Source organism: Miniopterus schreibersii (assembly GCF_964146895.1).
Source record: "Miniopterus schreibersii genome assembly, chromosome: 11".
NCBI classification, from domain to species: domain Eukaryota; kingdom Metazoa; phylum Chordata; class Mammalia; order Chiroptera; family Miniopteridae; genus Miniopterus; species Miniopterus schreibersii.
The window spans coordinates 61,397,562-61,425,114 of record NC_138111.1 but is presented as its reverse complement, the minus strand read 5'-3'; the positions used below and the strand labels follow the sequence as shown (position 1 = coordinate 61,425,114).

Below are 27,553 nucleotides of genomic sequence, written 5' to 3'. Positions count from 1 at the left end.
TCTGCCTGTGTGCCATCATGATAACCAAGGCAGTGTGGAATCCAGGTTCAGTGATTCAGGTGGTAGGTGGTGAAGCCTGACTCTGGAACCCACAGGCCTACCCATCCGTCGGTGCTGCCTTCCAGTCCTCAGGACCCTTCCTTCTGAGTCATCAGCAAACATGACTAGGAGCCTCCCACACTCTACATTTTCACATTTCACTGTGCTTCCAAATGTGAACATGTAGTAACATAACAGATAAATATGTACTTTTTTAACACAAGAAATGTTTATTTCAGACATGCAAATAAAATTCCCCTTGTTAGTTGTTAGTTTCTTCTGTAATGAATTTGAGAAATTTTCAATTCACTTGTAGCTCCTCTGAAACAAACAGTATTGTAAAAGAAGGTATACCATTATTTTGAACCCAACAACAAATATTTAAAAATACAGTGGATTTGTTGCCACAATTGACCACATAAAAATTATATACAATATATAAAATGTTGCCCTGGTTAATATGTAGGAGCCATTTAATTTTTAAAAATGGAGGATGCAGTTAACTATGTGTGTTGGGTCCAACTCATACCAGATTTGCAAGAGTCAACTGCTAATTTTTCACAGTCTTATAAAATATGCTGATATCATATATCAGCTAGATGGCCGTGGTAGGAGTATTTACATCATGGGAATCGGCAAAAGCTAGAAAAAAAGGGCTTTTTTTCTTCGGATAACTGGCCGTTAAACATTTACCAGCATAACACTATTTCAGTAGGTCTTGTATCCCAAACCAAACACACACATTTCCCTTAAAAAGAAAGACATTTAAAAAGAAAGACATTTTAAATAGTACATACATTACCAAGACTGGCACATTAAATAGAATGTTAATCACAGTATTGACTTAACTTTAATGACCGAATTCTTGCCAGTAACCAAAAATGTGGATTAGACACACAGAATTTATCTCTCAGCTATTAGGTATAGAAATAATTATTTCTGTAGTCCAAGCCCCTAAAGCTAAATGCAGGATGAGAAAAAAAGTGCCCCCAGGTCCTCTCTCTGATAGTCCCAGAATGCAAATCACAAGTCTAGATGTTTAATAACTCCTCTGGCAACAGAGCGAGCATGTGAAGTGTGTCTGGGGCAGGTCTGATAAGTTAGTATCAAGCTTCTAAATCTTCTGTCTTTGACTCTTGTCTCAAGCATTTCCTAAAAGCAAGTAGCATTTGGAATTTTCTAGCATTAAATAGGTGTGGAATTCTCCCAATTAGATTGAGATTATTCATACAATTGCCCTATTGACCCTTTCTCTAAAAGTGATAAGCAAGAAACTCTACTCACTTCAGTGATGGCTGCAGTTTCAACTTTTGAGTAAATGTGTTTGATGGTGTTTTAATTACCTGCTCCCTGTTTATTAAACCCAACTGTTGGTGGGCAGTAATTCCATTCAGAATCACAGAAAGAATACTACTTTGACCCTGGGAACAGGAACCTTGAATGCTGTGATAATCCGAGTGAAAGTGTGTAGCCCAACGTGGCAGAGACACGGTCGTGGTGACCAGCACTGGAAGGATGTGGGAGCAGAGTTTTCCAGGGCTTTCGGGTCATCCCAGTAGAACCTGCAGGCCTTTGGTGACTCCAGATGACTCTTTCCTGTGTTTTCACACGTTCCCCTTCTTCAAAACTTACATTGAATCCCCAGCTCTCCAAAGCTACCCAGGAGCTTTCCCTAAAGACCCCTGTGACTCCTAGTGAAAGGGCAGAGAAATAGCAGGTCTCCATGTGGACCTGTCCCCTCAGTCCCAGAGGAGTGCAGAGGAACCTGGGCTGGGGGCGTTTAGGATTTCAGCTCAGGACAGGCTCCGTCCTGAATTCCCACCATGACAGCCTGGGGCCCTCATGCTCTCAGGTCCAGAAAGGACAAAGCCAGCTCTCTTTAATAAGTTCTGTACTGTGCGTGTACAAAGCAGTTGTGAGGGGTGTGGCCTGTCCCTTTATACCAGTTAGAGCAAGTGTGGACGTGGTGACTGACCGACCACATTAGCAAGCAGAGTGAATCAATTCTCCATTTAATGGCATCAATTTTACTCATACGTCGGTGTGCGCTCCTGAGTAAAAGTGCAAAGGGTGGAGTTACTTTGATATATTTTGTCTCTGTCACAGCCCCACCCTCTGGGAATACACTGTACAGCGATACTGCGCTCTGTCTTCAAGGACACGCGCTGTCCCTTTTCAGAACCTCAGTCACAGAAGCTGCATCTCACCTGAAGGCTGGGCTGCGCAGTGTCCCCGGTCCATCCAGTGAGTCTCTCCCTGGGCAGTGACCGACCTGTCCTGTATGTGACTGCCCTCCCTGAATGCTTCCGAACTCCCATCGCACAGCAATCCCATTAAGTCAGGGAGGGAGTCTGCCTGCTCCTCTGAAGCATGGCTTCCTTAGAACAGTTTCCCCTCATCATCTGAGTCAGAATCACCTGAAAGAACTTACTAAAAATGAAGACCATGGACACTTCAATAACCTAATAAATCATAATTATCCTGCCCTCCGAGAGTGATTCCTGGATGCACTAAAATTTGAGACCTCCGTGCTTTAGGCGAACACAATTCTGTAGGTGTTCTTTGAGGCAGTGTTGATGGAAGTGAGGGAACGGGCTTTATGGACAAATTGAGGAAGAGCATCCCAGGTAGAGAAAGTGGTTTGATTTCTGCCAGTAGCTTCAGTGCCATCCTGCTGAACATCCAGAAATTTCTACTGGCATGAAAAAGACAGTAAAGCCTTTTGTTCCTTAAATTGGCCTCACTGGTGAGAAGATCTAGGGTTGGTGGTGAGCTAAGCTCCAACCACGAGGTTTCCATCACTGTACAGGCGGGTCAGTGTTACCCCAGACCCTGCACTGTGAGGCAGGCAGGGGTGGTTTGGGGATGTTCAGAACTTTTGAGAGGGCAGCGAAAGGAGGGTTGTGATCAGGGAAAACTTGCCCTTGTTACACACACTTGCAGAAAGTCTCTTTCTTGTGTCCCAGGTTTCCCGAGCGTTGCTGTTCTCATCAGACAATCTTATCTAATTAACATCTATTTTCACTTCTTTATGCAGTAATCAGCGTTCAATTACCGGAACCCAGCTGCTGGTGCTAAAAAGTACTGAAAAAATATTCATACATTAAATCCTTAGATGCCCTCCCAGTCTCCTAAACCAAGACAAAGGAGTTTCATTCCTTGACTTGCCCCCTTTCCTTTCCCTACAAGCCTCCGCTCCCTTTTTATAGATCCTTTCGTGACTTTGGTTCCACGCCAGGACCCATTATTGAAGGCCAGTCAGAAGAGGGTCAAAGGAAAGAGTGAAAACGGATGTGAGCACTACCAGAAGCTTCCATCTAAGGGAGCAAGAGACTTAAATATTTATATGGCACAATCTTTTCCATTTGGCTTTAAGGAATCAAACTAATGTCGAAGAGCATTTTATGTAAAGTTAATACGCATGTATCTGTGGCTACAGAGAACTTCAGCCTCCAGAGGAGAACTGTTGTCATCAGTTAGCACGGGCTTTGCGTTAGTTTTATGAGTGACTTGGCCACTGAACTCCTTCCCCAAAGGCCTTCTAAACAAACTCAACGGACGCTTAATTAAATGGCTAATTACTTTGATAATGATTAATTTTTACAAGGTCAAATTTCTAATTCTGTCAGATTATTTTTCAAGTTCAGTATGTACATTTTGTCATACTTTGGCCACCTTAAGTCTTTGACTGAGTGGAGAAGGGGATGGGAAGGGAGAGAAAGAAAAAGGGAGGGAGGTAGGAAGAGATGGAGAGAGAGAGGAAGGAAAATGGAAGGAAGAGAAGATAGATTGTGGCCTTTGATATGACTGATGTGAAAAATACACTGTAGGTATAGGACTTGGGGGCGCGACTGCTGTTTCAAGTCTAAAGAGAGGAGCGGAAGACAGGATTTGTTAAGGCTTGCTTCCTATGTGCCAGCTACTTTATGCACTTCCAGTCATTTAAAAATCTTAATATCTAGATCTTTCAGCTATTTCTTATCCTTGACATTAGGAAACTGAGGCTCCCTGAGTTTATATGCCACGATTAACATAGTTATCACTAGTTGCAAGACTAGGCACTGGAACCAGATATGATTGTCCAGAATTCCCTGTTCCTTTCCCACGTTATCTAGTTTCATGACCCGCTTCTGTCTCCGTAGCATACCATTATGTCTGTGATTTCTTTTTTTAATCTAGTTTTCAATTACAGTTGACATACAGTATTGTATTGGCTTCAGCTGTACCACATAGTGACTAGACATAAGTAAAACTTACGAAGTGATCACCCTGATAAGTCTAGTACCCACCTGGCACCACCCATAGTTACTACAATATTATTGACTGTAGTTCTTATGCTGTGCTTTACAGCCCTGTGGCTTGCTTTTATATAACTGGCCATTTGTACATCTTAATCCCTTTCAACACTTCACCCATCCTCCAACCCCCTCCCATCTGGCAACCATCAATTTGTTCTTTGTAGTTAATTTCCATTTCATTTGTTGGCTTATTTTCTAGAGTCCACGTGCAAGTGAAATCAGCTGGTAGTCATCCTTCTCTGTCTGACACTTCACTTAGCCTAATACCCTCTAGGTCCATCCGTGTTGCCATAAGTGGCAACATTTCATTCATTTTATGGCTGAGTAATACTCCATTGTATATATGTACCACTTCTTCTGTATCCATTTGTCTATTGATGGACACTTAGGTTACTTCCATATGTTGGCTATTATAACTAATGCTATAATGAACATGGGGGTGCATACATCTTTTCAAATTAGTGTTTTGGATTTCTTCAGATAAATACCCAGAATTGGAATCACTGGGTCAAAAGGCAGCTCCATTTTTAATTTTTTGAGGCACCTCCAAACTGTTTTCCATAGTGGCTGCACGGGTCTGCATTCCCACCAGCAGTGTAGGAGGGTTTCCTTTTCTCCACACCCTCGCCAGCACTTGTTTATTAATTTGTTGATGGTAGCCATTCTGACAGATTTGAGGTGATATCTCATTGTGATTTTAATTTGCATTTTTCTGATGAGTAGTGATGTTGAGCATCTTTTCATAGGTCTGTTGGCCATCTGTGTCTTTTGGGGAGAGACTTGTATTCAGGTCCTCTGCTCATTTTTTAATTGGATTTTTTTGGTGTTTCTTTGTATGAGTTCCTTATATATTTTGGGTATTAACCCCTTATCAGATGTATCATTTGGGAATATCCCCTGTTTAGTAAGTTGTCTTTTTGTTTTGTTGATGGTTTCCTTTGCTGTAGTTCCACTTATTTATTTTTTATTTTGTTTTCCTTGCTGGAGGAGACATATCCAAGTAACATTGCTAAGAGCAATGTCAGAGTTTGTTGCTTATGTTTTTCTTTCTAGGAGTTTTATGGTTCAAATCTTACATTGAGTTTCATCCACTTTGAGTTTATTTCTGTATTGTGGAAGAAAGTGGTCTAGTTTTATTTTTTTGCATGTATCTCTCCGGTTTTCCTAGCACCTTTTACTGAAAACACTGTCTTTACCCCACTTATTCTTGCCTCCTCTGTCATGTATTAATTGACCATATAGGCATGGATTTATTCCTGGGCTCTCTGTTCTGTTCCATTGATCTATGTATCTGTTTTTATGCCAATACCTTGCTGTTTTGATTACTACGGCCTTGTAGTATAGTTTGATATCAGGTAGCATGAAACCTCCACCTTTCTTCTTCTTTCTCAGGATTGCTTTGGTGGCCTTTTGTGATTCCATATAAATTTTAGGATTATTTGCTCTAGTTCTGAGAGGACTTCCATTATTATTTTTATAGGGTTTTATTGAATGTATAGATTGTTTTGGGTAGTATGGACACTTGAATGATGTTAATTCCTCCAACCCACTTATTTGTATGTTCCGTTTCTTTCTTCAGTGTCATAGTTTTCTGAGTACAGGTCTTTTACATCCTTGGTTAAATTTATCCCTAGGTATTTTATTCTCTTTTATGCAATTTTAAGTGGGATGTTTTAAAATTTCTCTTTCTTGACAGTTGGTTGCTGACTCCAAATCTTTGAACATCAACTCGGCTTCCAATTATAAAACTGTTAACATGAAAATAGCACAGTCCACTGTATGAAAGTTCTGACACTGGAGCTCAGAACAAGAATTAAGTGAAAGACAATGTCTTTCCTCTGGGGTTAATAGAATTAATAAGCACCACTCTTCCCACAGCAAAAACAGAACCCAAAAATCAATCTTTCTCTTGGGGTTAAAATGCAGACACCTTACCGTTACAGTCTCTTCTGGCTGCAAAGATAGCAAAACTCCCAAAAGGCAAGAGAATCTGTTTAATTCTGGCTCCAGACCTCTTACTTGATCTTAGACAGTTGTTTCCCTAAAACTAGATTAATCAATGAACATCAAAGAAATATATTTTTCTTCAGATTTACATTGAAAGCACTCAGTTTCGAGATCCACATCCAGCAGAATAGTTATAACAGAACCTGTGAACCCAAGGATAATGCCAGCCTGTGACTAGCACTAAGAAACTCTACATGCTGCCAGGGTAGTAGCCATATACAGGGGTCCCCCAAAAAAACAGACACACTTTAACAGCTGATAGCTCAATTTTGAAAATGAAATGTATTTTAATAAACACTGCCTTTATAATTATTCAAAGTGTGTGTATACATTTTTGGGGATGCCCTATATATTTCTTTGCCTGGGATGGCCATGTTTTTCACCTTTTGTCCAGAATTATTATGGAGAGTGCCCCCACCCTTCTCAGAAGTTCCCCAGTTTGGATGGTATAGTCTATGGTCACTCCACCTATAAAAAAACCTACATCACCAGAGCAGACACAGAATTACCTCCCTACCACCTTGGATTTCGCCATGTTGAGAACATGTAATATTAATATATAAGACTTCAATAAAGCTAAAATCAATAAACTATATAATAAATTCTGCTTATATAATTTATAAAACATGTTGAAAGATAGCACTTGTTTCTCTGCTATGGCAGTTCTGTATTTTTGCAAAGATGGGCAGAGGAAACATAAGTAGGTTATGGAGTCAATTACAGACCTGGGTTAGAATCCTAACCCAGCCACTTACTACAGGAATGGCCTTGACCTGGTTGCTCAGATCTCCCCATGCCTTAATTGCATATTCTGATAAGGGGATAGAAATGCTACTACCTACCGCCCAGGGTTGTTTTCACCAGAATAACTAAGGCTTTAGAGCCAGACAGACCTTAGTTTAAGATTTGATGGTTGACAAAGGGGACTGGGGGTTGGGAGTCTGTGTGGAAAATGTGAAGGGATTAAGTAGTTCAAATGGCAGTTACAAAATAGTCACCGGGATGTAAAGTACTGTATGGGGAATATAGTCAATAATATTGTAGTAACTATGTATGATGTCAAGCGGGTACTGGAAATATTAGAGGGAACACTTTGTAAAGTATATAATTGTCTTACCACTATGCTTGTAAACCTGAAACTAACAAAAAATAACACTGTACCCTGACAAGTTTGGCCCAGTGGGTAGAGCATCGGCGCACACACCAAAGGGTCTCAGGTCCAATTCCCGTTCAAGGCCGTGGACCTGGGTTGCAGATTCCATCCCCGGCCCCTGTTGGGGTGTGTGCAGGAGGAAACTAGTGATGTGTCTCTCTCCTTTCCACTCTCTAAAAAAAAAAATCAATGGGAAAAAAATAATGTTCTCAGGTGAGGATTAACAAAGTATATAATAATAATATGGCATGTAAGCTGCAACTGAGAAATAGAATAAAAATAAAATAAAGACCCTAGTTTAAATCACACTTCTACCACTTCTTTGCTACATGACCTTGTACAAGTAAATTTAACCTAGAGACTCAGTTTCCCATCTATAAATGGTAACAAGAACAGTTCCTATCTCAGAGAAGGTGGTTTTGAGGACTGAATAATAAAATGCATATAAAGTAACCATGTCAATGATTTTATTATTTTAAAATATAATATGGGAAGATATCTAATAAGGCCTAAAAGTAATTTATATCAGAAATTTAGTTAATATTGCCTTTATTTCTGGCCACACAGTATAAGCTACTAACAGGCTACTTGAAATTAGTTTTCTTATCTGAAAACCAAACTAAACTTTCACCTGGTTTTAAATACTTGAGTGAAGGTTTCACATAAGCATAATGTGTGAATTATACCCCTGAAGTTGCTGAGTTAAGACTTCAAATGCCATTGCTTTCTATAAAATGAAGTTAGAATTGCCAGAATGATTTCCTTATGTAAGCTCTTTTATACTCTTTCTGAGCTCTTTCACACTTTATCTGTTTTTCACCTTCATTTTTAGTTGTGAACGTCTGTTTGCTGAGCCATTTATTGGTTTTCTTTCAAGACAATTTATCCAGATGAGGATAATTAGCATGTATATTGCATGAAGGTAAACATAATATTTAAGATAATGTGATTCTCTATGGTTACAGAAATATTTACCAAAATACAAATAAACTGGCATATACAGGGGTGGACAAAAGTAAGTTTACACTTGTGAGTATGCAAAACAGTCTATTCTTGTATTTATTAATTATTGTATCACTTTTCACATGAACAATTGTAAACCTACTTTTTCCCACCCCTGTATATATAAGCTTCCCTAGTATGTGTGTATCCGTGCTATATATAAAGTGTATATATGGTGTACGTATGTACTTTTGTGTACATACACATATATGTAATCTCCAAGGGGACACATAGGTACCAACTCAAACTCACATATATATGGTGTCCCAAAAAATGTATACACACTTTAACAGCTGATAACTCCTTTAATTTTCACTCCTTTTCAGGTTTAACTGATTTGAAATAATGAGTGAAGCCAGATTAAGCTTTGGACAAGGAAAATTTATCCTAAAATGCCACTAGACTTTTTTTTATGGGGATACATAAAATATAAAGTTTACGTACAAAACCAGCAAATTGAGGGTGCACAAATACCAAACAAAGTGATTCTTGATATTTGTGATTCCACTGCTTCATGTCATCAGCAGTGCCTGGACCAGAATGGTCATCAGTTTGAAAACAGGCATTCACAGAAAAAGTATTCATTTCTATAGATTTTTAAATTTTGAAAATAAACTGTATGTTAATAAACACAGACTTTATAACCATTCAAAGTATATATACAGCCTGTCCCCAAAAATGTACACACACTTTGAATAATTATAAAGGCAGTGTTTATTAAAATACATTTCATTTTCAAAATGTATAGAATCAACTGTTCAAGTGTATATACATTTGGGGTGGACACTGCAGTTATCAGCTCTATGTATACATTTTCAACTGAAAGAAATAAACTGAGAAACCAAACAGGATGTGAATTCTCTGTTCCATTATTACAAATAATTCAATTGAAAGACAGAAGACTATTAATACTCTGTAGGGATTGCTTCCAAGCACCAAGATGAAAAGAGATTCCAAGACTGCCCTGAGAGGCGGGTGTTAGAGGAGAAGGAGGGAAGCGGTGGAATGTTGAGAGTGTAGACAGAGGGCTTCTGTGCAAGCCCCCACTCCAGCATTCCTTAGACATTTGACTCTAAGAAGTAATACTTTGTCTTATTGATCTTCTGGAATCCTGATAAGTGATCAGAAGTGAAAAGTCCATTGTATAAGTCTTTAATATATTCCCAAAGTATGAGGTGCATTCCAATGTGATACTGTGATTTTAGGAGGTGCAGAATGTTGGGTAACACTGAAATAGTGAAGATAAAGCTATTCATTTTTAAGTTTACCATCAATCTCTGATTGCAATGAAGAGCAAGACTTCACTTTAACACCTCTTTAATCCTGGCCATTTTCCCAAATGGAGAATCTCTGGTTCAGATCCTTAAAAGGTAAGAATGTTTAGCTAGAACATAACATTATTTTGTTTTCATTGTAGATATATTTTAAATTACTTTTCATTTGTTACTTTCCATTCTGATTTTCCATTTTAAATTGTAAATTGTTACTTCTAAGAGTATTTAGGTTTTAAAAATGAGTTGAATTAAAAAAAATAATAGTGCATGACAAAAGCCATGACTGGTGTCAAATGGCTGGCATTTTTGAAAACACTGTGCTATTATTACCTATCGATAAAGGGTTACCACTTTCTTTGCTTAAGGTACTGTGTTGAGCAAGAGCCCCATTCTCCAGCTTTCTCCCTTTAGGACACAAATTGGCATTAAAAAGCACATTCGTATATGAAAAGAGCTACCGCACACATCAGACAGGCGGAGGCTGTTGTGCGGTTGCCTGTCTAGCGCCTGGGGCTTGAGCCCTTTCTTTCCACTGACTTACGCACCGCGGTTGAGAACTGCTGTTCCAAAAAGGCGCAGAGGTGCCCCCTCAAAGGGTATGGGTTCCAGTGGAACAGATAAGACGTGTGCATACGTAACAGGCGGTAGGAAACAATAAGGTAGTGGCAAAGCACTATCATATTCACAAGGGAAACAGAAACAGTTCTGCCCTAACTTGGTAACGCGGCCAATTAGAAAAATGCTGAAAGATGTGTCAGGTCAGGTCTGTGTATTAGTTACCCACTAGGACAGAGGTTTACTGTGATTGAATGGCAAAGGGTTGTCACGTTTTTCTGTTCTGTTTGTTCTTTCAAAATTAGGATAGTATAATGTGCATTGGAACGTTTTTTGGAAATGAACCAAAAAAAACAAGTTAGACTGATAGAATATATACCCATTACTTGTAACACAATTAGTCTTCTGTTTGATGCATATGGTTAATTTTCACTTAATTATATTCATAATATAGATCATTTATTTTATTTTTACATTTCCATCCTTGTATCCCCTCCGCTAGACCCATCAGCCTGTTCTCTGTATCTATGGGTCTGTTGATGTTTTAATTTATTTATTCATTTATTTTGTTTTAGATTCTACATATAAGTGAAATCATATGGTATTTGTCTCTGACTTATTTCACTCATCATAAGAGCTCTAGGTCCACCCATGTTGTTGCATATGGCAAATGTTCACTCCTTTTTACTGCTGAATAGTATTCCATTGTATATATGACCACAGCTTCCTCACCCATTCATCTGTTGGGGTGGGCATTTGGGTTTCTTCCATATTCTGGCTATTACTAGTAATGCTGCAGTGAACATAGAGAGCTGTGCATATATCTTTTTGAGCCAGTGTTTTAGTTTTCTTCAGATACCCAGAGGTGGAATTGCTGGGTCATATGGCAGTTCTATTTTTAATTATTTGAGGAATCTTCATACTGTTTCCCATAATGTCTGCACTAATTTACAATCCCACCAATAGTACAATAGTTCCCTTTTCTCCGCATTCTCACTAGCATGTGTTATTTGTTGCTTTATTGATGATAGCCATTCTGACAGGAGTGGGGTATGTCTATTCTGGGCCTCCGCCCATTTTTTGAATCAGACATATTATTTGTGAATTTCTCCTCCCATTCAATAGCTTGTCTTTTCATTTTGTTAATGGTTTCCTTCGCCGTGCAAAACTTTTTAGTTTGATATAGTAACATTTGTATTCTTGTGTTTCCCTTCCTTTAGGAGGAATATCCAAAAAGATATTATTAAGAGCAATGTCAGAGTTTACTTCCTGTGTCTTCCTGTTTTCTTCTAGCAGTTTTAACATTTAAGTCTCTAATCAATTTTAAGTTTATTTTTGTATATGGTGAAAATATAGGTACGAATTTATATCTTTTTTCACTTAACATTTTCCATGTAAAAATTTTCCAAGTTATTAAATATATAATCATAATTTTAATCCCTACATAATAGTCTAAGGAAATGAGCCACAGATAATGCAATTATTTCTACATGACTAGACATTTCTTTTTGCCATGTTTTATATTAAATAACATAATAAAATGTATCTTTGATGTTTAGAGTTATAACTTCATTCCAGTATAGGAAAATATTAACATCATTAACTTGTACTGGACAGAGTTTTCCTATTAGACCGCTGAGTGTCTGAGAATAAGAATTGCCTTGACTTATTTCTATGTCCTCAGCTCTGCCTTGCACAGAGAAGGTAACTAGTATGTGTTTAATATTCAATATAATTCAATACTTTTGATAGTTTTCCACTCTTTTATGGAGGGAATTCAAGCAATTAGTTGGCAGCCATTAGTTACTAAAAATAAGGGAAAGTCCCCACATATCTTTTAAAGTTAGAGGCCAAAATTTGTTCTGAGCATTTTAGGATGTAAAAAACTACAAGTTCTTGGTTAAACTAATCCAGGGCCTCCACATTGCCTGTCCCTAGAGGTGACCTACATCAGGAAAGGTCTTTAGTTTGTTATATACTATTTTTAAAAGCTTCATGTTGACTTCATTTTCTTATCTAAAAACGATAAAATTTCTGTCACCTAGGAATCTCATAATGACTTAGTATGAATTAAGAATAGGCACATAAATGGGAACTTCGGATGCAATTCTCTATCTTGCAAAGATAGAGACTTGCTTACATCAAGGAATGCTAAAGTTGAACCATAGTGTGGCAAGCTATGATTGTGGGGTTTTTTTTTTTGGGGGGGGGGAGGGTTGCATGTTAGAGAAACAAAGCTGAATCCAAAATTGCATCAGTGATATTTTAGATAAATGATAAATATTCTAGATGCCTAAATCCTTTTTGGAATAATTTATAAATAATACAAGCTTAAATATATACATAATAATAGATATTTAATATCAATTTGGCAGAGAATGGCTGCTTTCTTTTCCTCAGAGGTACATAGGTGTGCCTGCATGACTGAGTTCTGGCTAGTGAATATAGGCAGAAATTATGAGTGCTGCAGTCAGGTCTGATTCATGAAAACTCTTGCCCACAATCCTCTCTGTGTTTCTCCATATGGAATGGAAAGGATTTAAAGATCTAGAAGAGGGTGGAGCTGTAAAATGCATAAGCACAAGTCCCTCAGTTTTCACGGAGCAGAACTAATAAACTACTGATTTAAGCCACAGAGATTTCAGGCTTTATCTGTTCATTTCCAGAGTCTTCCAGATGGGATTTAAAACAGTATCTTGTCTGAACAGCTTTAAACAAGAAAGCAGCTAAAATGTCTAGGTGCCTTTGGCACCAACTAATTAAAACTAGGTAATCTCCAGAGAGATTCATTCAGGCATACCCACATTTCAAAGAGTCCACTTTTCTTAGAACAACAGGTAAAACTGAGGACTCTGAAGGGAAACTACTTAACAGGATTCTCCTTCATTTGATCTTACTTGCCCGAGGGACACTGACTAATCTCACTGAGGAGAGGAGTTGGCCTCTGTGGTCACACCTTTCACCCAGACTGGCCTGGATGGAACTTGAGGACTGAACAACAATTACCACAGAAAGGAAGAATTTTTTTTTTACTCCAAATGAGAAACATATTTCATAACTTTTCCTAACTCTACCCTCAGAGAGATTTGAGTAACTTAGTAACAGGAATTTTTGCCCTTGGTTGTGGCTACCTCGGTTTTCTCATTTGTACTATGAGATACTTAAAAGACCTTAATGTCCACCCAGATGGATTAATCCAGTGCCTCCAAATTACCTAGGAGGTAACTACATCAGGAAAGGATTTTAGTACTTCCTTCAACTGAGAGATTTTATGTCTAAGATATCATTTGCAATATCCATGTTTCTCTAAATAATAATAATGATCGACAGGTAGGGCTCTGACTTTACATACATTAGTACATTTCATTCCCACAATAACCCTGTAGGATAGTGCCTATTATTCTCATTTTAGAGGTAAGAAAACAGAGTAAGAGAAGGTTAAGATTTAAACACATTTTTATTGTTGCTCTTGTCCATGGACCATATTCTGCCTTCCAGATTTGGCCAGCAGCATCTTATGCCAACTATCCTTCAATCATATTAATTTCTAAAAGACATCTCAAAGCTAGACAGAAACCACTTCCATCTTTGAAAGGTTTAAGTAGAATAGGCACACTATGTGTCCAAGTATTTCTAAGTAGGCCAAAAGGAGACCCCAAGCTGTGGAAGAGCAAATAATTTGCATTTCAAAGAGATCAAAATAAACAAGAACAGAGGGCTCTCCAGTTTCAGGAAAGACTAAACAGAAACTGTTAATGAATGACTTAGGACAAGCTTTGCTAATTGTTTACTAGTCACTTGAATACAAAATGAACTCATGTTTGGAAACAGATACAGTCCAGTGGAAAGGGGATTCAGAACTGTGAAAAAAGATACCAAAGCATAGCCCAGAGGGAAGGTGAGGAAATTTTAGGTTCTTCTCTATTTTTAAAAGGAAGCATTACTATAAAAATTGTTTTTATAAAATAGTCATATTTGATATCTGTTTGAGATGAGATGTATTGTATAAGAAAAGATGGAAGAAGTACAGGGTAAAGGCTAGGGCTCTGCCTTTGAAGTAAAAAAAGTCCTGCGTAGAAATATTGGCTCCATTATTAACTAGGACTAACCTTAGAAAAATGACTCCTCAAGCAAGAAGGGTGCTTCAACAGGACCTGTGGAATCCTTCAGTCTTCCACTATGGTTAAGGGCACATCATGACTTCTGTGTGACTTCTTCCTGGAAAATACAAATATTGAGCTCAATAGCCTCTTTTGTGGTAAAGGAAGTTGCTGCTGTATTACGACTATTCTGCATTGACAAGGGTTTTCTGGGCAAATGTGTGTTCCCCATGCTAAATGAGGGCAACACACATGAAAGAGCCAGTATTAGACTTACCTTAGGTCCTTTCAATAATTTCACCTTGGCAGGCAAGGGGGCCTCAGCAAATACTAGCTGGAAGTGAGCATTCCTGGGGACTGTGGAATGACTACCCAGCAAACCAGAACAGAGATTCACTCATCCAGATCAGGGGAATTACCAGTGAGACGTCTTTAGAGCCCCAGAAACTGCCCCATAAAAGGATTCAGCTTTAAAATCTGCCAGTCCCAGAGAGCACTAAGTTATCTATGACAGTTCCAGTTAAATAAGAGCTTTTCTGATCTCCATACCGCTCCTCAATAAATTACAAAGGGACAGTAGAGGGGGGAAATTAAGATGCTACTTGACTACGCCTACAAGTCCTGCTTGTTCAATTTACTAGTCGTATGACCATTTTATAGCAATTTCACACAGAATCTATCATTATCTATATAGGCTTCTAACCAAATGACGATTGCAAGCATCTAATAGTCTGTATCTAAGAAACTAGAAATCAAAATGCCATCTTCAGTTTTTTTCAGAAATGCTAATCTGCATATGGTTAGTTGAGAGGTACCCACAGTGGTGGGTAACTGTTCACCTATCTGCATGAGCCACTGAGTAATTTTATCATTGTATTTGTCATTTTTGTTTTAAAAATAATTTCATATAATTTATAAAACCCATTGGGTGCTCTCCTGATCTGGCTTTCATGTTGGCTCTTTCCACCTTGAATGTTGAGCCTTAATATTGAAAGTTTCCATTCCCTCCATACCAAAAGTTGAGTAGAGAGAAAAAGGTAAAAATACAGTGCTTTGGAGGATTACTGGAAATCATGTAGGAAGATAAACTGTATTCTGTAGAAAACAGTTCAAATCTAATGTTTCCTACCAGGTAGGGGATTTGGGGTTCATGCTCAGGTTCACATGGGTCCTTCAAAGAACCCGGTGACTCGAGGCTTGCTCACACTAAAATTGATTTCTCTTAGTTTTACACAACTTTCACAACCCTTCATTAATTAGTTTAGGCACAGACCAGTACTTCTGAATTTACAGTTTTGGACACCGGAAAGGTAAACCCTCAGGAGTATATTATTCGTTAAATCATTTCTCTTATTTTTTCCCGCCTTACCTCTCTCATCACCCACCTCTCTCCATCTGAGAAGTAACTTCACTGGGGGAGACTCCTATCATTAGCTAGTGTGAAGGTTTAAAGAGATTGCCGTGCTATCCATTTATTGTTCTGTGCCCTTGTTTAGCTGCAGTCAGAGAACTAAATTAATCATAGAATTCCCAGGCTAAGCAATTTATCAGTACTTTATCATCCATCAAAGCAGCTGTTTCTCTTCTAAACAGCACAGCCGTCACCTCTTTCCTTTCTTACTTGTGTTTTTGAAAATGGTGGCTGCCTGAAAATCTCCATTTCGCCATCTATTTCTCTTTATCCATGTCACCTGTTTGAGGGCCTCCTCTCCAGTGTCCTCCTAATCTGTCCCCAGAGGAACTCTGTCTTTCTCTGGCATGCTTTCTGCCTTGCTGGATATTGCTTCAGTTATCTCATAAAAATTATAATAGTGGCAGCCTTTATTTATGTGCTCAGCACCTGACATATACCACCTGTGATCCTTTCTGCTTTCTTTTCACAAATTAACAGGAGATGAGAATCGTCGATGTCATCGGCCTACCCATGGCCCACAGCTAACAAACGTCAAACTCAGAATTTGAGCCAGGTCTTTCTGGGTCCAGATCTTTTGCTATTTGTTCTTTCACATTGCTTCTTGAAGGCTGCTTCCTGAAGGTTTGTGTGCCTTTCACTCATAGAATGGACTGTCAACTAAAATACCCAGCCCACAAACAGCATAAGCATGAACCTCTCCAACTCACATGCTAATCACTGTGCCGGCGAGTCCCTCGCCAGGTCCCCACAGATTTCTGATTCCTGCTTTATTAATGAAGCGAAGTTCATCTTGTCAAACCTTGGTCACAGCTGGACATGATGAGAAAGCTTTGATTGCAAGACTTCTACTGATGGCGAAAGCTAAACGGAGTCAGCAGTTTGCCCTTCTGGACTAAAACTGAGAAATATCTGTGATGAGAATAATAAAGCACAACCTTCCTACAGTTTCCAAACTGCACCAGAGACCTCTGAGGAGCTACGGCCCAAAGGTAGAGCGGGCAGGGACCCCAGACCCCAAGGCAGCGTGTCTGCTGCCTGCTTACCGAGCACTTAGCCACCCTTCTCTGCGATCGTCCTTCACTTTGGAACCAAAATAACCAATTTTTAAGGGGGAAAAAATGATAGATACTATGCACCTAAGTTGAGCTGCTTTCTGGTTAAGTTGTGGCTGTGATTGAATTAGGCACTGTCATTTCCATGTTAGACGCATTCAGGGCCAGATTCAGGGATTTCAGCAATAAAAACGTTTTCCTAAACCATGACAGAAAGAGGATGCCAGTGTTCTCCTTATCTAACTAGTGATGTGTAGATTGAACAAACACTGCCGGAAAAGACTGCACTCTCCAGTGGAATTTTTAAAAAAAAAGCTTACTCTTTACCATCAATTTAAAATAAACTGAAATGCACAGAGTGTGTAATAAACATGTATCTTGAACATACAGAGCCATATAATTGTAATAGGAAAAGTATTTGAAAAATATTATTTTAAGAAGTGTAAAACCATTAATCTGCCTAGGGAACCCACACATTTTGACCCCGTGACAGACATATATGAGGGAACCAGAAATTCCAGGTTTTGTTACTGCTATTAAACTTGCCCTCTCAGCGAATGACCAGGTCCCATCCACGTGACAAAGGCAGAAGTCATCTTTGCCTCTTTCTCTCCTCGCAGCCAATCCTCAACTAAAGCATTTCTATTGTGCTTCAAAACCTCTCTGGATCTGCCCGTTTCCCCGAGCCTACTGCTATGGCCCTGATCGGGAGCACTTTTATTCTGGCTTGAATGAATGCAACAGCTCTGAGTTTCCAGCTTTTCCCTCCTGCAAGTCTATTTTTCTTGCTGCAGTCAGATTACTCTTCCCCAAATGTAAATATGATCATATCACTCTTTTCATAAAACACTTTAATGGCCGGTCATTGCCCTCAGGGTGAAGTGCACGCAGCTTATCACAGTTTCCACACCCCTCGTGAATCATTCCCCTAATTAGCGCTTTGGCCTGTACCCTCTCCTGCTCCTGCTCCAGCTGACTATACAGCGTATTCTCCGTTATTTCCATGTCTGCGCACACTGTCCACTGTGCCTAGAATACACGCCTCGTTCCACCAAGATCGGGGGGAGAGATAAATGGAAATATACTGTTGCGGGGCTACTATGTATTTTACACGAAGCAATTTGATAACTAAGTAGATTGTAGTAAATTAAAGATGTATACCATAATCCCCAGACCACCAAATAATGTAAATAAATATATAGGAAATGAAAACAAATTTAAATGTAATGCTAAAATATAATAATTGATTAAAACAAGACAATAAGGGAGAAAGGAAAAAATTCAAGCAACAAATAGCAAAATGGCATACCTAAATGCAACTATATTAGTAGTTATATTCCGTTTAAATGGACAGAGCAATCTAACAAAAGGCAGAGATTGCAAAAATCATTAGACTGACTCAAAAGCAAAAGCTAGCCACTTGCTGTCTATAAGAGGAGCTGTTTAACTACAAAGACACATAGGTTGAAAGTAAAAGGATGGAAAAAGGTATACCATGGAAACATGAAGCCGCTCAAGTGGCTGTATTAATCATTCAAGGGGACCTGAAGACAAGGACTAGTACTAGGCACAAAGATGAACTCTTTATAGCGATAAAAGATCAATACATCAGAAACTGAACATGTGCTTAATAGTTGAGCTTCAAAACCCATGAAACAAAAACCTATGACACTTAGGGAAATAGACAAACTTACATTCATAGTTGGAGATTTTAACAGGTATTTCTCAGTAGCTGATAGAATGAATATCTTTGGAAAAGTTAATAAGGATTTGGAAAATCTGGACAACACCATCAACCCTATTAACCTTAATGACTTTTACAGACCATTGCATCCCAGACAGCAACTACACCTCTATTTCAAGTGCACATGGAGTAGTCACCAAGATTGGTTTCATATTGGTCCATAAAACAATCTCAGTAGATTTCAAACGATTGAAATTTTGCAGAGTATGTTCTCTGACCACAACAGAATTAAATTATAAATAAAAAAGACTCTAGAAAAGACCTAAATACTCAGAAATAAGGTAACTCAGTTCCAAACCATCCATGATTCAAAAAAAGTAAGCATAAATTAGAAAAATGTTTTGGCTAGAATGGTAATCTTTAAATATATAGTAAAATTTGTGAAATGCAGTAAAGCAAAGCATGGGGGATATTTGGAGTTTTAAAAGCTTGTATTAGAGAAACAAGGTCTAAAATCAATGAAATAGGTTCTGCCATAGGGAAATAAGTAAATGAAAAGAGCAAATTGAACCCAGAAGAACCTGTATCAAATATAGGTGTATATTGAATTATTTCCTTATGATACGCCTCTAGGGGAAAAAAGGTCATGAGACTTACCCACGTTTGGAGGTGATGGATATAATATTGCGTAAACTGTGTTGATGACTTCACAGGTGTGTATATTTATCCCCAAACTCAAGTTGTATGCCAATCATACCTCAATAAAGTGGTTATAACAAATTTTTAAAAATTAACAAAGACAAAAAATGATTCAAAGAGATGAACATGTTGAATGTTGATATATTTAAATTTAATATATTAATTAACCTCCTCATTGTTGTATCTGAACCTCCAGAAGGCTGTACCAGTTTTACATTCCTTCCATCGGTCCCTGCTGCCCTTGTTAATTCTAAGTAAAAATGATTATTGAACTTTGCCCATGTGACAGGTAAAAGTGATATACCGGTTGTTTTAATTTGCATTTTTTTGCTTCTTAGTGAAGTTTGTGATCTTTTCAGATATTTATCAACTGCTTTTAATTGTTATTACATTCACCTCTTCTCCTTAATAAGAGCCATTTATTTAGTAGTATCTTTAATCTCTTATGTATTATGAGTCTAAAATATAGTCTCCAGTTTAGCAACTGCCTTTGTGTGTGTGTTGTTTGCTTGCTTGTTATACTATTATTTTTTAAATGAATAAAATTGAAAAGATGGTTGCTTTCTCTCATGATTGCTAGCTTTAGTCATAGAAAATGCTTTCCAACTCTATTAAAAAAATTATTTTTTCTAATACATTATTTTTTCTTGCATTTTAATTCTTAATTTACGTGGAATTTACTAGAATTTGTTTTATTAAAGTTTATGTGCAGATCTTTCTATTAAAATATATAGTATATCCCCTTTTAGGTAGGTTCTGCCCTATTCTGTGTATTTCTTATTAAATTTATTCTAAGGAATTTTTTTCAGAGAGGCTGTTACTGAAATAATTTTGACAATAATATTTTCTGTGTTTTATATATAAAATTATATTTTATAATGTTAATTTACTTAATTCTCCTATTCTAATTTTTCAGTTGATTTCCTTTGGTTTTCAAGACAAGACATTAATTTGATCTATGAACAATAATAGTTTTACCACATCTTTTTCAATAATTATAATTCTCATGTTATTATGTAATTGATTTTGCCAGCACTTTCTATGCCTTCCCCTTGTTTCTACATTTTTCTTTAGATGTAGATAGATACAGCTGCACATAGACATATATGTAAACACTGATTAGAGAACTATACTCTTATTAATTGTTCTTTTATAATTCAGGAGTAAAACTGAAGTTCATCAAATACTTTTTTTATCTGAAAATATTGTTTTAAACTTCCCTTGTGAGAGAAGGGGTCTGTGGCTGAAGTGCAGGGAGGCGCAGTAACTTATCCAAGACCCGCGGCTGCTGCCGGAGGCCCTGGGGTTGCGGTTGGGAGGCGCGGGGGCCGAGCCAGGGCCCCCCCACTGTGCCGCTGCCTTGCTGGCGCCCCTTTACCTTCCCACGTCCTGACCCCACTTTCCGTCTTCTCTGTCTGCCCCCCCGCAGGCCCGTGACCGAGCTGCCGAGCAAGAGGGGGAGTCATGCTTCACACGGCCATGCCATGCTGGCAGCCGTTCCTGGGTCTGGCCGTGGCCTTGGTCTTCATGGGGCCCACCCTCGGCTGCCCTGCCCGCTGCGAGTGCTCTGCCCAGAACAAGTCCGTCAGCTGCCACAGGAGGCGACTGGTCGCCATCCCCGAGGGCATTCCCATCGAGACCAAAATCTTGGACCTCAGCAAGAACAGGCTGAAAAGCGTCAACCCGGAGGAATTCGTGTCATACCCTCTGCTGGAGGAGATAGACCTGAGTGACAACATCATCGCCAATGTGGAGCCAGGCGCGTTTAACAACCTCTTCAACCTGCGCTCCCTCCGCCTGAAAGGCAACCGCCTGAAGTTGGTCCCCTTGGGGGTGTTCGCGGGGCTGTCCAACCTCACCAAGCTTGACATTAGTGAGAATAAGATTGTCATCTTACTGGACTACATGTTCCAGGATCTGCATAGCCTGAAGTCTCTGGAAGTGGGGGACAATGACCTGGTTTATATATCACACAGGGCCTTCAGTGGGCTGCTCAGCTTGGAGCAGCTCACCCTGGAGAAATGCAACCTAACAGCAGTACCAACAGAAGCCCTCTCCCACCTCCGCAGCCTCCTGAGCCTGCACCTGAAGCATCTCAATATCAACACTATGCCTGTGTATGCCTTTAAAAGATTGTTCCACCTGAAACACCTAGAGATTGACTATTGGCCTCTCCTGGACATGATGCCTGCCAATAGCCTCTACGGTCTCAACCTCACCTCTCTCTCAATCACCAACACCAACCTGTCCACAGTACCCTTCCTTGCCTTTAAACACCTGGTCTATCTCACCCACCTGAACCTCTCCTACAATCCCATCAGCACTGTTGAAGCAGGGATGTTCTCTGACCTGATCCGCCTTCAGGAGCTTCATATAGTGGGGGCCCAGCTCCGCACCATTGAGCCTCACTCCTTCCAAGGGCTCCACTTCCTTCGCGTGCTCAATGTGTCTCAGAACCTACTGGAAACTTTGGAAGAGAATGTCTTCTCCTCCCCTAGGGCTTTGGAGGTCCTGAGCATTAACAACAACCCACTGGCCTGCGACTGCCGTCTCCTCTGGATCCTGCAGCGGCACCCCACTCTGGAGTTTGGTGGCCAGCAGCCCATGTGCGCTGGCCCCGACACCATCCGCGAGAGGTCATTCAAGGATTTCCATAGCACTGCCCTTTCTTTTTACTTTACCTGCAAAAAACCTAAAATCCGTGAAAAGAAGTTGCAACATCTGCTGGTGGACGAAGGGCAGACGGTCCAGCTAGAATGCAACGCTGACGGGGACCCTCAGCCTGTGATTTCCTGGGTGACACCTCGAAGGCGTTTCATCACCACCAAGTCCAATGGAAGAGCCACCGTGTTGGGTGACGGCACCTTGGAAATCCGCTTTGCCCAGGATCAAGACAGTGGGATGTATGTTTGCATTGCCAGCAACGCTGCTGGGAACGACACCTTCACAGCCTCCCTCACTGTGAAAGGCTTCACCTCAGACCGCTTCCTCTATGCCAACAGGACCCCTATGTACATGACCGACTCCAACGACACCATTTCCAATGGCACCAACGCCAACACTTTCTCCCTGGACCTTAAAACAATACTGGTGTCTACAGCCATGGGCTGTTTCACATTCCTGGGAGTGGTTTTATTTTGTTTCCTCCTCCTCTTTGTGTGGAGCCGAGGGAAAGGCAAGCACAAAAACAGCATTGACCTTGAGTACGTGCCCCGGAAAAACAATGGTGCTGTTGTGGAAGGGGAGGTGGCTGGACCCAGGAGGTTCAACATGAAAATGATTTGAGGGTCTACCACTCACCCGTGCATCTGTGTCATCGTCGGTAACCGGTAGGACAGCCTGGCACAGTCATCACTAGCTTAGTGCAGCTGCCCCTGTGTCAAAGCAGGGCCTGGGAAGCAGGACGACTGCTTCTTGGAGACTCTCCACCTAGAGGCAGGCGGGCGTGTGTCAAAGCCCTTCACACAGTGGGATACTAATTGTTTGCATTGCAAATATTGGCATTCTGGGGATCTCAGTAAGGAACCTGAACCTTTGGCTCATGCTCATGGATGGTTATTCAACATTTTCTACCACTGCAGAAACAAACGAAGAAATTAAAAGGAACAACCTACAATGTAGGATTTACATATTAAAAAGACGCATTTGTCTAAATATACTCTACAGAAAAATTTGTATCTATGATTACCCCTTATTAAACCCTTGCATCATACCATACTGTTGGTTCGACACCACAAAGAAATCAATATATTCTTTACTCTTCCTTTTTTTTTTTGAAACATATATGCTGTCTATGTTTTAAAGCAATATGAATGAGAGGTTATGCTTTGAGTTACCACTATAGATCCAAGTGTGATTTCACCTTCCTTTACATACAGGTAGCCCTGAGGCTAGATCCCCGGAGCTGTGGGCGGGCGGAGACATGTTGAAAGATGCATTTGTCCCATGCAGGACCAGCCAAGAAACAGGACCCCAGGCAAAACTGCTCAACTCTGTTAACTTCTGTTACTATAAATAAAGGCATGTGCCTAGTTTTGATACAGAATGGAATATTTTTTATACTTGTGATCTCACACTGGACCAGTTTACTGTAACAAAGCCCTTGGTTTCTCCAGAAGGTGGTAGACCACTAGTTGTACCTGTAAAATGCAAGGTAGGTGGTCAGAATGAAAATGACCCATTGAAAGACAACTTGATTTTACTTCTATCAGTTGCTACTAATGGGTTAATAGAAGATGAAAGGGGATGTGATTGTTATATAGTATACTCATGGGGTAATAGTCGCCTCGTAGCTAACGTCAAGAATTCAGATGTTCAAAAGCTCTCTGGATAGAGTTGTTCTCAGATGCCAGCACCAACCAGGGTGACCCATGCATAACATGATGTTAATAAGAATCTGTTGAAAACGATGGTAGCTGTCTGAAGACTGGATTGTTGCCAAAGGAAACATCTAGGCACCCTGATGATGTCTATTCAAGTACTCGAGACAAAATACTACTTTGAATGGGCAACATCAGGGTTTGTCCCTCCTTCCTTCCTAAGTAGATAATTGGTTTTTATTTTGAAAAGTATCCTGTGTAGACCAAGAGGAATCTGTCGTGTTTTTAAAGATGTGAGGAAAAGGTGGATTAAAAAGTACTTATCAAATTTTTTCCTCAAATTAGGAAAAATTAAGATAATACCCCTATAGATATGTTAAATTGTGCTGGCACTTTTACCCCACTAACCCAAGGATATTGCCAATTCAATTTGTATTAATGATTGTTACTCAAAGTTAAAATATTGTAGTTTTTTGCATGTGTGTTGTTTTTTTTTAATGGTATCATGCCATTGCCACTAGTGATCTGGTCCAAAGCAGATATAATTCCATTTGGCTAAATGTTGAGTGAATGGGTTTTCAAAGCATATATTCATATGACCTGAGAAAGCATTGGATATAGAGTGGATTCATGAATGGGATATATTTAATCACAGAACAGAGAAGAAATTTCTACACTGTGCACATTTTGAGAGAGACTTGAAATGAGCCCCTTCTGGATAGCATAAAGCTGGAATTCAAGGTTTGCTTCTCCACATATCAGAGAGGGGTTTGACTTTCAAGAAGCTCGCATTTGTTTTTGTATTTAAAATCTTGAGTAACTTCGGTAAAATAAAATTGCCCCAATAAAAAAGCAACAGTTCCAGAAATTGTCTTGCCAATTGGATAGCAGCCTGACCACACCCATCTCTCCCCTAAATAAAGGGTGGACTATAAGATAAAGACTGAAGGACTGCATGTCTGAGTCATTTTTCATTTGACTTTCCTGATGATTATCACAGATCTTTTAGAAATTAATTCCAATTGTGGCAATTACCTTATTTATATCTAACAATACAAGTCAAGACCTGTTGTAAACTCTAGCAAAACTCCAACTGTGTGCAAATGGAATGGGTCTTTCAAATTAAAAACAGCAACACAAAACAACGGTAAAGTAGAGAGATAGTCTTCCAAAAGTTAATAGGAAATACTTTATCTTAATTTTGCAATATTGTCTGGAGCAAGTACTTAACTAATTGTCCAACAACAGCAACAACAACAAAAAAGAGAGAAACACTGAGTAGTTAATAAAAGGGCTTTGTAAGTTAACTGCTGTTTTCTGTCAAAATGGACCAAAAGTCATGTAGGAAATTGGATTAAAGTTAACCCACCTATGAAAAGATTTAGTTAAAAAAAGCTAGTTACTCCGTTGGGAGAAGAGAGATTATATTCTCTTAGGGGTTTCTATACTCTGATTCATGGGAAAATCGTTACTAAGATATTAATAACCATTCTTCCAAAAAAGAATCTCATAGACTAGTAAGTTGGAAAATGCTGCATTCTATAATCACCTCTTGGAAGTTCAAAATCTACGTGAGCCTAATGAATCCTCTGAAAATCCCTGTAAACAAGAATTCTGTTTACTATTGTTTGTTTTGGGTTTTCTCTAACTTATTTGAGCATGAAGCAATTCTTTTCACATTGTTAACTGTTATCTGGAAAAACGAGTTGCGCAGAACCCAGTGTGGTCAATGTTAGACTAAAGTGGTACTCTTCTGAAATATTCTTAAACCCCATGTTCCTAATAAAAGAAAAATTACGTATTTGGATTGGGCTCCAGTAGATTACAAAAAACCTACTTCCTGTATAACTGATCTGGTTATAAAAATGTACTGGACAGATATTTCTAAGAGAATCTTCTACTTCCCGCCTGCAGCATCAAAGTCATGGATTTGTAGGTAATTGAATGGTCACTTAATTTTCTACTTTCTCACTCTTGGTACAGATCTTAGGTTCCTTTATATATCTGCAAAGCTCTGATCTTGGGTTCCACTGACAAGTTCTGGGGCCCTGGGATCCAATCTCACAAAAGGAACTTCCCCTTGTGGTTTCAGATTAACTCTTTTTTAGATCAAACTAGACCATGGTAGAGACTAACAGCTCCGACCAGCACGTGGCCAAGTTTTCCCTTTAGTAGCCATCCGAGTCCTCATCTTCCCAGAGGATTTGTCTAAGAAGTTGTTGGCTCAGCATTTAGTTCTTAGGTCACCAGTTCTTTGTCTGTGTATATTAAGCATTTTCAGAACAGTATTTAGTCTCTCTAGATATTAAAGCTCTAGAAGGAAGAATTCCCTGACTAGAGCCCCGATGGTCTGAAACCATTGACCCATGTCCCCGAATGTCTGAAATACATGTTGTGTGTTGCTGGCCAGGGACTTCTCCTTTTGCGAATTCTCCTTTTACTCACCTTTTAAACCCCCTTTCATTTTCATTGTGTTCATTATTATGAGCTTTCCAAATATTCTCAAAGTTCGCAAATGCCAACCAAGTGTTGCCAAGACTTGTACTCCCGAGTTCCTGAGGACATTTCTCAGAACTCCTGTTTGCTCAAATTTCTAGAAATTTTGCTGATCACCAACAACGCCCCAGTAGTACAAACACATTCAGAATTTGCTCTAAGGTGGATTCTTTTTTCATTGTTCTGTCAAATCGTCTTCTATTCTCAGTTCTCACAGGAGCCCAGAACTACAACCTTCTATGACTTTTTTTTTAAAAAAAGGATTATTTACATCGCACCTACACAGAAGCCTGACTTTTTTCATTGTCCAAGACTCAAGGAGGAACAAATATATTTATATATTAGAAGGTACCAAAGAGAAGATGTGATCTTGGAGAAGAGAAATTGAGCAGAGGCCCCTGTAAACTAACTTACCCTGTCGGGATCTCCCTTCATCCGCAGGCCAAGGCATTTGTTTTAACTTCAGGGACTGTGCTCAGAAGCTGTTCAACAACACAGAATGTGTCCTGGGGCTTCCTAGGAGAGGAAAAAATACATCATTTTCAGCTTGGAAGGCTAAGACCTGGCAAAAAGATACAACAGGAGTTTAAAGAAAGGTTGGAGAGAGACACTTGAATCCATTTTAATTATTTTCCCTTTATTACCAGTTTTTATAGTTGTCTTCTAGCTAAGAAAAATCGGAGATTATGCTCTTCTTTAACTTTCATGGGTGTCTTTTTTATACCAGTTCCCTGGGTCCTGCTCAGCTTATATAGCTCCCATGAGCTATTCCACATGGATCTGTGGCATGTGAACCTAGTTACAAAACCTTTGGGGCCGAAGCCATTCATTCTACTCAGTAATTAGGCACATGTTTATCATCTTTATTACTGGGATTAAGGTCCCAAAGACACTCCCCATTAGACTAGTATATCACATGCCTGGTTATTTCCATTGACTTGGCAACACGGGCTTTGGAAGTTCCACCCTTTCTGATAAAATCCTTGATATTTTCTGATTGAGGAGTTTTGGACTTGTTCTGCCTTTATGTGTGGAAAGCCTTGAGGAATGAAATATTAGCTGACTTGTTGATTCTAGAATTACGTCTCTTGGTATTTTGGGCACACTTGACATGAGTCTCAGTTACTCCTTCAAAAGCCATTCTCAGGAGAGCCTTTCCATTCTCATTCCAGCAAAAGTAAGACAGCAGGGGAAGGACAACTTCACAACGAGTCTGCAAGGTCAAAATGATAGCTGGTTTGCCTTCCCATTTAGCCAAGTTACCCAACAAAAACTGGGTCTAGGGGCCTAAGTCTAGACCTGCAAGGTGTTAGCCAAGTAAACTGTGCTTTAAATGAACTATGATAGGTTTCCAAATCTGAAGTTGGCTTGTCTATTTGGGGAACAGTAAACTTACCTGCAAATGTTCTCAAAAAAAATGTTAGAGAATTATAACTGCTTATCTTGTGTAAGCTTTTCAAC

At 39.3% G+C, this 27,553-nt stretch overlaps 1 protein-coding gene across 3 annotated transcripts in view; it reads left to right on the top strand.

Annotated features, from left to right (window-relative positions):
• LINGO2 (leucine rich repeat and Ig domain containing 2) overlaps window positions 1-23,320 on the top strand; it is a 1,050,740-nt gene extending 1,027,420 nt beyond the window's left edge. For 2 of the 3 annotated variants that reach the window (XM_081152397.1, XM_081152399.1), the window contains one exon: window positions 20,707-23,314. In XM_081152397.1, the coding sequence (XP_081008523.1) occupies window positions 20,742-22,562 (1,821 nt within the window). In that variant the 5' untranslated portion in view covers window positions 20,707-20,741 and the 3' untranslated portion in view covers window positions 22,563-23,314. Of the gene's footprint in view, window positions 1-20,706 lie in introns of all 3 variants that reach the window. The other variant, XM_081152398.1, reaches the window with a different exon arrangement.
• Window positions 23,321-27,553: the final 4,233 nt, after the last annotated feature.